Genomic DNA, 12,243 nt, shown 5'->3' with positions numbered 1-12,243 from the left:
ATTACTTTTACATATATGTGGACGAGACCACTGACTCGTCAGGAAGATACATTGTGCACTTATTGATTGGTGTACTTAGCGATGAAATCTTTCCAAAATCGTATTTAATTTCCTGTAAGCAAGTGGAAAAAACCAACGCTCTAACAATATCACGGTTTCTACAAGAAGCATTAGCAATCTTTTTTCTTCCTACTGCTGTGCCTAATGATAAATTATTGCTTATTTTATCTGATGCCGCACCATTTATGGTAAAAGCAGGACAAAATTTAAAAATATTTTATCCAAACTTAATACATGTCACTTGTTTAGCGCATGGAATAAACAGAGTTGCGGAGGAAGTAAGATAAAAATTTCCACTAGTTAACAGTTTAATAGCGAACGTTAAAAAGGTATTCCTGAAATCACCTGTAACAATACAATGTTCCAGAGATATGCTTCCTGCTGTTCCACTGCCTCCGCAACCCATTTTAGCACGTTGCGGAACATGGTTGGAAGCAGCTAATTTCTATGCTGATCATTTTGTTGATTAAAAAAAATAATTAACCTTTTAACGGATGATAGTTGCCAATCTTTATTGAAAGCTAAGCAAGCCTTCCAAAATAACATCCTCCAACAGCAACTGTCATTCATAAAATCAAATTATAGGTTTGTCCATAAAACTATAACTCAATTAGAATCATCCAAATTATCATTGTTAGAGAGTACAGTTTTAATAAAAGAATTTGAGTCATTGTGTCAAAACGTTAAAAGTATTATTGGAAAAGAAATTTTTCAAAAATTTAAAGTAACTATGGAAAAAAATAGTGGTTACCAGGTTCTTTCTGAAGTGGTTCAAGTATTAGCTGGGACATTTTCAGAGCCACTTAATTTAGAACCATCTATTATAGTAAATTTGAAAAATGCCCCAGTTACATCAGTTGATGTCGAAAGAAGTTTTTCTATTTACAAATATATGTATTCAGATAGAAGCCATAAGGTTTTATTAGAAAATTTTGAACATCATTTGATAATGTATTGTTTCCACAATTCAAAATATTATTTATATGTTAAAATAATTGTATATTATGTTATGTATTTATAATATTGTAAGTATTTTTGTAAATAAAAAAATATTGTAAATATTTTTTATTACATGCATATTTTCTAGATAAATATGTATATTTTGCATAAAATACTGCATATTTATGAGAATATTTCATACTTCTTTATTTGCATATTTGCCTAAGTCTATTTATAGCCATTAATCGGCCGCTGTAGAATTTTCATTGCTAGAGCCTATTCTTCAAAATCTATATCATGAAATTTCGATTTTGTGTTTTGGCAGAAAATATGGTGCTTTCGAAATGTGCCTAAAAACACCGAAATTAAACTTTTATATTACAAATAATCCCACGTCACGGAAAATGCTTCCACGATGACGAAACTAGGTGGAATTTGTAGCCGAAGTTGTGTACTTTTGAAGAATGTACTTATGCAATCGAATAGAAAGAGCTTTAAATGTTTTAGATTATATTAAATGTGAAAGTTTAAACCAAAAACCTCCAAACCCAAATTTCATGCTATAGGTTTTAAAGATGGCTCTAACAATGGAAATTCTACAGTGACCAAGTTATATTTAATAGCTTGAGAACCTGTATTTATTCACGGCAAAATTTAAATATTAAACAAGCAAATTTTGTACGAAATCTACACTCTTCGCCTTTAAAACTTAATTTGATTTTTGTCGAGAAGACGCTCTGATCAAAAGATACCGAATTTTTACTATCTAGTTGATACAAATTTTATTTTAGCAATTCATTTTGACGTCATATAGGATTTTAAGAATGTCACGAACCATTTTAGTTAAAACTGATAGTTACGAGAATCGTGATCAGCCAAATATGAAAAGGTTATCGCTTCTAACACTTATATTAGAATTTGAAATAAAAACAAATTAATAGTCTTTATTGTATTATTTGTAAAAGTTCTTTTCTCAAACGATTAACTATCAAACAAATACAAGTAACTTTATTGTATTCTTTTTTAAATGTACACGATTATGTATCTAACATACAAACTTTCAACAACTTAGTTCCGTAGGTCAACCATAGATGGCGAAGATGAATAAAACCAGTGTTAAAAATATATAAATAATTAATTTAATATATAGCTATTTTAATCTAATCGATAGTTTTACAAAGCCAACAAATATGCTCAGTCTTTTTTACAAAATTTAAACTATATTTTTTAGAACAATAAATGAGTCAAAAATGGTTGTTTGTACTCGCCATCTATTGTGAAAGTAACAAAACAATCTATAGGTTAAAATTTTTTCAATTTTACCAAAGAATATAGACGCTTATAGAATATAGAAGCGTCTATATTCTTTGATTTTACTATGTATATACGTTAGAGAGAATTCGGTAAACTATGACTCACTAAAAGAAAGGCTGGGTTTGAACCCACGTAATCAATACAAAATAAACATATCAAAAAAATTATGAAAAAATGAGAAAAATCAGCTACATTTTTTGTTTGAAACATTGTTTCCTAAGGTGGACAGATTCTTTGTAAATCCGTGTTTTCTGTTTTTCTTTCCTTACGAGGGGGGGGGGCAGTTTAAGTTAAGGGAAGCGCGGAGGTAGCAGTGGCAAACTTTTTTGTATTCTTTTTAAGGTCCCAAAATTGACATTCTAATATTAAAAGGTCTAATGGAAAAACATCAAATAATAAAACCAACTATTTATTATTAACATGTCGATTATAAATTGAATGATCTTATAAAAAATTTAGTTGACATATTTATGGTTATTTCACGAAACTAAAGAAGATAATCTCGCAAATAGTAATATTTTTAAATTTTACAATAAACTATTCAATAAACAATAACAATAAATCATGGTGTCATTTATTTAATCATAAGTTTAAGGTTACTAAACTGTCAACTTGAATGACATAACCTTTTATTTTGAATAATTATTTTGTTCGTAGATAGTTAACCTTTTACATAAATAATGTGTACGACTAAGAACGGCTACAAAATATATAAAATTCAAATAAGAGAGAACATTTGTTACATATTGTGAGGATGTTCACGGTCAACTGCCGGCATAAAAATAAAGTTTAAGAAAAACTAGAAATACTTTAAAACTGCTAAGAATGAACTACAAAGTAATCCATAAATTCTTTAGCTATGGATGGATTGTTGGATGTATTTTATTTAAATCACAGTCCATAAAAAGAAAATATGTGATGGTTAGCAATCTAATGTGTCAAACGACAACACCGAAATAGAGCACTCAACGAGACATTAGATCGACGGTAAACTAAAAGAAAAGCGTCTATTTGTGTACCTCACTAGGGGGTGGCCGTTAGGTATACAAAATGTCAAAAGAGACCATAATTTGTTATTTTGATTTTTGAAATGTTTCACAATTTCTTGTACAGGAAACGTAAAAGAGATCTGACTAACGAATGCGATAAAGCATGAAAAAAGGTTAAACAGGTCCACCTACAAAAACTAGTGCTGAATAGAAATTTGATTAAAATTTTTATGAAATTGTAAAGAGAATAGTAAAAACAGCAATTTTGTTGATTAATATAAAGCTTCTAAGCTTCTGAGCGAGCTAACTAATTCTACTATTCAAAAAAGGAGATAAAAAACAGCCAGAAAAGTACAGAGGTATAAACTTGTTAATTACTACCCTAAAACTTACCACTTCAATTTTACAATTGCTAATAAATCAGAGAATAAGTTTAGCAGATAGATAACAGAGTTTGCGTAGTGGAAGATCGTGTACAGATGTAATATTCGTTATAAAGAAACATAGAAACATATCGATAACATCTACCAAAACAACAAAATGGAAGTCAGAATAGATGGACAACTTACAGAACTTATAACAAAAGGCAAAGGGATAATACAAGGGGATTCATTAAGCCCCATGCTCTTCAACTTGATCATTGAATGAAATCATCAAAAGCATTAACAGAAGAAGAGGATGCAGAAAGGGAAACAAAGAAATAAAAATACTCTGTACACAGATGACGCAACATTGATAGACCAAGATGAATATATGCTGCAAAAACTGGTCCACAGATTTAACATAAGAGCAAAAGAATTTAATAGGACAGTCTCATCTCAGATAACTAAAACAATAGTAGTCACCAAAAAACCAACCATATGTAAAATAAAATCTGATGGCATCAGTATTAAACAAGTAATGAAAATAAAATACGTGGGCATTACACTGTAGAGCTATGTAGACCTGTACAAAGCAGTGAGAGATCAAGTACAAAAAGCAAATAGACTGTCAGGGTGCCTTAATAACACTATATGGTGAAACAGACACATTAACACTGAGATGAAGTCAAGAATTTATAAAGTCAGTGTAAGACTAATAATGACATATGCCTCAGAAACAAGACCTGATACAGCCACAACGCAAAGGCTACTGGAACGGCAGAGATGAGAGTACTGAGAAGAATTACAGGAAATACGCTGAGAGATCGAAAGAGAAGTGAAGATATTAGAAGAAAATGTAACGTACGGTGTATAAATAAATGGACACAAAATAGAAAAAAAGGGAATCGAATATCTACAAAAGTATAATGGAGGAGACTCGTGACGTCAAAATAGCAAGAGATAAATCACCAATCGATAGAAGAAGTATTTGCGACCGCGCAATAGATGATGAAGTGACAACCTTCCATAGAGGTATTAGTCCGCCAATGAACAAGCAGAATTGCTTGTAAAGAGGAAGAAGAAGAAGAAGAAGAAGAATATAAAGCTTCGCGCAAGTCTACAGTACCTTTTACAAAACCTTATTTGCACAAGATTGCTCTCTGGTACTTCGTCGGATTTTTGTATTTTAAAATATAGTCTTTCTACCATTTTTTGGTTTTATCAATACAGCTGGAAATCTGAATATGTCGTTAACAACTTAGATTTGATTGCTAGTTAATTTGCAAACTAGGAATATCCACAACCAGACTCGGATGATCACTTTTTCCTAGATCGGGTTATGATTATTCCGCTTTTGCTCAATACTTTTTGTGAAGCATGTTGAAATGAGGGATTAAGTTAAATTTAGAAGAATATACTAGAACGAATAGAGAAGGTTTGTAAGTCAAATAATATAGTCATAAAACTTTCAGGAGTAAAAATGCCAATAAATACAGGCAACACAGAACGACTTAACGAAATAGTAAAAAATTATATGAAGGACTATACTTGGTCTGTAAAGTAATCTTTTTTGAAATGTACAACATGTTTTTCAAGAAAATTCTTTAATTTATTTAACATAACGCTTAAGCTGGTAATGATATAGTACCAGAGATAAAACAACGATATAACGAGAATGTTAGAAATAGAAACGGTTATCTTCTGACGGACTTATGCAGGACAAATGTATTACGTATTAATAAAACATTTTTGACAGCATCCTTTCATATAGAGAGCTACTCCCTTTTCAAATTTTGGATGTACAGATAGGAAGAGATAATATCGGCAAAGATCGAAAGCGGTTAGGTGTTATTATCCTATAGTATTATTATCCAAAATCCGAATAACAACACAAATATATCATAAAAATAAAATTGTAGAATACACTACAAAGATAAATCTTGAAAATCTGATACTATAAAGTGTTTATACCAAAGAAGGATAGCAGAAAAATGCAGAAACACATATATCATCCAAAGAGATGAAGTCAAGAAAAGCTAAGCAGAAATTTAAGCAAACGTATTAGACTTAGTTAAAGAAGCTCTGGGAGAAACAGGATAAATAAATACAAGCTTCTCCAAAAGGGAAAAACTCGGTAGTTGTGTAAAGATGTAAACGGAAAATATAAGGAATACATAGTTTCCTAAAGTACATGTTAAACAAGATACAACAAGAGTACAGAGATTACAAGAGAATAAAAGATTAAACACATGCAGTTAAAAAAAGAATTAAAATAGAGCACTGGAAACGCTTCTTAAAAGATCTGAATACGATTTTTATGGTTTACAAAAAAATATACCGCCTTTAACCAAAAAGACCAGAAATGATCATAAACAAAAAAGTTCACATACGCAAGCATTAAGTACAAAAAACACTTAAAAACTAAAGAACACAAAAATTGCAGATAAAGATGGGATACAAAATAATGAATTGTTGAAAATTGGGGGACTGACAATGACGGATTAACTGACAACGTTAATTACCAAAATTATAATATACAATTAAATACCAGAAGGGAGGACAAGCGAGTTAACTCTAATATTCCAAAAAAGAATAATAAAAAGCAACCAAAAACCTATAGAAGTATTAATTTGCTACATACTACCCTGAAACCAAAATTTCCCAAGAACGAATAAATCACCTCATAAACTTAGCATAGAAGCAACAAACTCATTATGCGCCAAAAAAAAAATAATGAGAAAACATTGGAATACTGCAAATATTCCAATTCCAGTATATCCAGTAATTAAAGAGAAAACATTGGATCTGCATTTCTATGTTTGATCGACTTGAAGAAGGCATTTGAGAGATTAAGACTTAAAGATGTACTACATATCTAGCTTAATAAATATACAATGTATATTTTGCATATTGATATACAAAGTTGTATATTTATAATTTTAATGAACAAGGTAGTGGATAGATACACTTTACGCTACTGGTAAAGTTAGGTCTACTTAAAGGTCGCGACCTGCTTATGCAAGCCATGATTCACTCTCACTTATTCAAACCGAGAAGTTACCACATCCCAACCTACCATCCACCAAAGCCACTAAATTTCCTAACCCTACCTTACATCCTTCTACCAACTTGCAACAGCCAGTGTGGTAGAAAAAGGACATGTATCCAAGTAAAATGAGAAACGACTAAAATACAAGTCTCTCAGTCTCCTTAAGTCCCTTTAAACCAGGCTATGGTAGCAGTCTCGAATGTAGATGGACAGAGGGTGCTAAGAATTCCCGGAGTCGATCAGACTACCTTCATAAACGACAACGGCAAAGAATATGGTTTATGGCAACATATAGCACCAAAAAATTGATGGAGGACGAGAAACGTTTGGAACTTAAAAACGAGCGGAAGCATAAAAAATGTGTTATACTTGAAATTATCGAAGTACGATAAAAAAATGAAGAACAAATAGTGCTTTTGTCGGGAAACCTATTGCATTATAGAAGAAAGTCTTTTAATGGTGGCGTCGAATTTATGTTAATTAAAAAACACACAAAGAATATACTCACAATTAAAATCATAAGTTGTAGAGTCATATATCTTACGAAAATAAGAAAACCTTCGAATAAAGATCATCCAGGTATACGCAATACGAAGAAGTTGAATGGTTTACGATGACGGTAACACTGCGTTACAAAAGGTAACCACCGAATATACTATACTGATGGGAGACCTAAACGCCAAAATAGGCCGCAAGCAGGATGATTCATAGTTTGTACTTGGACCTCACGAATATGGTGATAGAAATAAAAGGGGTCAAACTAATATAAAATTTCTTTGCAACAAAGGCTATAATATGTCATAAACACTCAGTTTAAAAAAACCCAAAAAGTGGACTTTGCAAAAGTGGAAGTGACCATAGAACGGTAAGTGCGAAAAGTGTCTTGAATGTAAAGAAAGTAAGAAGAAATATGGTGAAAATGTACACTAATCACTAGAACAAGCCGGATGTAGGAGTGGCTTTGGAACGAACGACTACCTAAAAGTAATAAAATCCTTGATATAGAAAGTTATAGAAAACAAAAAGCCATTGTTATTAATAATTGTAGAATTTAAAAAAGCATTTGGTTCATTTCGGCATAGCTCTATATTTAGAGCTCTTACCTAGTGTAATGCAGGTATACAACTCTTCTTCACAATATACATAATAGCCCAACAACTGCAGTGGGAATGGATTATGGCTATACTAACACATTTTCCTTGGAGAAGGGTATTAGGCAAGGAGACACCATCTATCCTTAACTATTCACCGCTTTATTACAAAGTGCTATGAGAAACAATAATTAAAAAAATATTGGAGTCAACATAAATGAGGAGTTTCTGAACAAACTAGGTTTGTACGCGACATAGTCCTTAATACAGACAGGGTAGACTATAACTGCCAACTTATTTAAGACCGTCAGAGCTCTTGTATACGAGTTGGCGTTAAAATTAACTTTTCCAAAACCAAATACATGACCAATCTTCTTATGGCCAAAAACAATTTAACTAATGGGACGCAAATTAAACAAATGTATACCTATAAGTATCTAAACCATGAGATTAAATTAGGAAGAGAGAACAATATGGGCAGCTTATGGAAAACTGAAGAAAGTCTTTGGATCAGATATTTCCATGTATTTGAAAAGAAAGGTTAATGTATACTTCCAGTTCTAACGTATGAAGCAGAAACATTGATTTTTACTAGAAAAGTAATAAATAAAATATAAGTGGCACAGAGAGCAATGAAGAGGTTCATGTTAAATATATCACCCAAAAGCAGAGTTTCAAATCAAATTGTTAAAAGAAAAACTAGTGTTACGGATCCAATTAAAAGAATTACAATGCCAAATGGAACTGGCGGGACATGTTGCCAGCTTCAGAGATGGAAAATGAACCAAGAAACTTTTAGAATGAAGATCTAGACACGACGCTTATTGTAATAGAGGACATCCTCCAACAAGGTGGTCAGACGATACCAAGCGCATCCAGCAAAACTGGACTCAAACTGCTCAAGATTGGGTACAATGTAAGTATTTAGGGGACGCCTATGTTCAGCAGTGGACTTAAACTGGATAATGATAATGATAATAAATATATCCTACTGAATATTACAAAGAGGGACTAAATACGAAATTCACGGAATACTTATACAGAAAAAGAATATTAAAGACGATCGTTGGGAATGAAATAGAAAACGATAGCATCGAGAAAAGCTGGAAAAAACTTAAAAATAACATAATTATTGCAGCAACAGAATTACTTGGAGAGGAGAAAGTAGCGAACACTAACATATCAAAAAAGAAAACACCATGGTTTAGAGAGGAATTGAAGACGAAATGTGAAGAAAATAAGAGATCCTTTTTAAAATACAGGACACAACAAACATAACAGGCGTATAACCACTATAAACAAATCAGAAATAAAACAAATACTTTAGTTAGACCAATAAAAAGGGAAAACTGGCAGAGCTTCTCAAAACAGATGGAACACGACTTCTACGGAACACAAAAATAAATATGGAGAATGATCAAAGGACAAAGAAAAGACATGAACAAACCAATAAAAACGAAACATATTTAGAAGGAAACACGGGTAGACTGCTTTCGATCCCTATTTGCTAAAGGTGACGATAATGAACCACCAACACCAAAGGTGACGACAAACGAAGAAATAAATATTAAGGAGGAAGAGGTAAAGGAAGCATTATGAAAAATAAAAAATAGAAAATCACCAGAAGAGGACAGAATGCCGAACGAACTCCTAAAGTACGAAGGACTAAATCTGACTAAACAACTATCGAAACCAATCCAAAAATAATAGAACAAAACAGTATTCCTCAATAATGGAGATCAAGCATTCTAATACCTCTCTTTAAAAAAGGAAGACAAATCGAACCCAGAAAGTTGCAAGTGCAAGAGAAATCAATAGAATACAACAAACCGGCATATCTTTGTTTCGTGGAACTTAAGAAGGCATTTTACCGGGTCAAATTAAAGGACGTTATCCAGTTATTGTACGTAAGAGAGATACCTATAGGAATAATTAAAACGATCGAAACTATCTATCAAAACAACACACTAAAAGTGTAAGAAGAAGTAACCGACCCTATTGCAGCTGGCAATAGGATAAGAAATCGGAGAAAAACAACTTAAAATAATCTGCTATGCAGACGACGCAATACTACTCTCTCAAAGTGAAGACGATTTACAACGTATGTTGCACCAATTTAATATAACCGACAGAAAATTTAATAAGTTAGTTTTCCCAAAAAAGACAAAATGCATGGTTACAACAACAAATTTACTAAGATATTAATTTGACCAGGAAGGTTAGATAGTAGCTGAAGTGATGAAATTTAAATATCTAGGCATCACATTATCTAGCTACGGAAATCTCGAAACTAAAGTGGAAGATCAAGTAAATAGAGAAAACAGAGCCGCAGGCCGCCTGAATGAAATAATATGAAGTAATAAAAATATCGGAAAAAAAAATGAAAGGCAGAATTTACAAAACAGTCATCAGACCAATAATGACACAGGCGCCAGAAACATGAGCTGACGCAGAAAGGACAAAAATGATGTTAGAAACAGCAGAGATGAAAACACTTTTTATGGCTATGATTATTTTTAAGAAAAAATGGCAAGATACTATGGGACAGAGCTAGAAGTACAGATATATGACGTAGATGCAAGGCGAAGAACATCAAGAACTGGGTAAGAAATAGAACAGAATGAATCGATCATTTAAGCCGAATACCAACAAATAGAGTAGTAAAGACAGCAAGAGACGGTTTCCCAATAGGAAGACGATCAGTAGGAAGACCACGAAAACGATGGAACGTCAACTTACTGGAGGCAAAACAGACAGAGTCATGTCTACATAAAAAGAAGAAGAAGAAGAATACTACAAAAACAATGAAAAATGTTTATCAAAATAATTAGATGAATGTCAGAATAGATGGCCAACTTACAAAACTTATAGATATAAATAATGGAATATGACAAAGGAAGTCACTAAGCCCTACGGTATTTAATATTCATGGATGAAGTCATAAAGGGCGTTAATAATGAAAGGCGATATATAATGAGTAATAATAAAATTAAAATTATCAGTATAAGGAGTGACGAGATAAAATAATATGTACTGTACAGGGTATAAACGAGAGATTACTAAACGAACAAAAAAAGAATGAAACAATTACATCACTACAATGGCCGACAAAAGACTCATTAAAATAGCAATGAACAAATAACCAAGTGGTGGAAGTATTGGCCGATCGCAGAAGAAATGCAGTGACAATATTCCATAGAGGCAACAACCTACCAATGAACAAGCAAAATTACTTATATAAAAAAAAGCCATGTACACCAAATATTTACCATGAGAAGATAGGATTGTTTGAGCGGTATTTTTAAATACTACTATTATAATTTTTTTTTGCTATTCTTGAGATAAAATAATTTAAATTTTATATAATTAAATTAAAAATTAAATATATTTAAAGTATTTAAAGAATGTTGTTCTGTATTAAGTTAAACCGAATAATTTATTTATTTTTTCAAACATTTTTTTGAAAACTATATCAAATCTGGCGATCCAAATGTCCAATAATGCATTTTGTAAGATTGATTCCAAGAAAATATATTAACTAAAAATTTATAATGTTATTGTGGCAACCGCTTGGTTGGTTGGAAACGTTGGCAAATAGTAAAATTCTAATGTAGTGCGTTTCCGAGACAACGTTATAATTAGTTTTAAACAAATCAAGAAATAAGAGAATCGAAAAACAATGAACCGAAGTTTCATTACCTAAGAAGCTATAGAAATGCAAGGCAATAATTTATGATAAAAAGGATCAATACACTACTAACACGTTATTAGCCTTAATACATTTCAATTCACAATTCACCAATCACTTTCACATCACCCCTTGTACGACGAGAACGTGAACTTAATTATATAATGAATGAGTACGCCGCATTAAAAAATAATTAATTTTTAATGTTTACGAAATCTCGACTATGATTAATCTGGCAGTCATTATAGTGTTAAAGTGTCCTAGAAAATTAGAGACTCACCGCTTTCAATAACATCTTCTGCACCAAAAACAAAATGATGATCGACACGCTATAAGTTGTTTATATACTTTCAAATGTATGATGGTTGTCCCCACATTTTGCTCAGAAGGTTTTAGCCAGAAATCATTGCCTTAGTTTTGGGTGTAATGTATTTTAATTATTATTCAATCTAATTTTTCTTTATATTAAATGAGCGTCGCATAATAATATTTTGTAATCAATATTTGTTTATATAATGAAGGTTTTAATAATTTATACATGAATAATATAATAATGTATGTAATTAATCATTCTACGCCTACAATTATGTAGGCATTTTTTCTCTTTACTAAATTTGATTTTTTTTATTTAATCAGTAAATCAGGAAAATGCAGTTTCTAGTTTATAAGCGAAAATTTTTGATTTCTATTTCGATACTCTGGTTATCTGAGTATATGATGTCAGAATAGTATTCTACAATATTTAGTAATA

The 12,243-nt window shown here is 31.6% G+C and overlaps 1 protein-coding gene across 1 annotated transcript in view; it reads right to left on the bottom strand.

Moving 5' to 3' along the window:
• Positions 1-11,901, bottom strand: part of LOC140445345 (cuticle protein CP14.6-like) — a 51,563-nt gene extending 39,662 nt beyond the window's left edge. The window contains exon 1 of the mRNA XM_072537319.1: positions 11,773-11,901. Within this exon, the coding sequence (XP_072393420.1) occupies positions 11,773-11,787 (15 nt within the window). The 5' untranslated portion in view covers positions 11,788-11,901. The remainder of the gene's footprint in view (positions 1-11,772) is intronic.
• Positions 11,902-12,243: the final 342 nt, after the last annotated feature.

Source organism: Diabrotica undecimpunctata, chromosome 7, assembly GCF_040954645.1.
Source record: "Diabrotica undecimpunctata isolate CICGRU chromosome 7, icDiaUnde3, whole genome shotgun sequence".
Classification (NCBI taxonomy): domain Eukaryota; kingdom Metazoa; phylum Arthropoda; class Insecta; order Coleoptera; family Chrysomelidae; genus Diabrotica; species Diabrotica undecimpunctata.
This window is presented reverse-complemented; position numbering and strand designations above follow the sequence as displayed.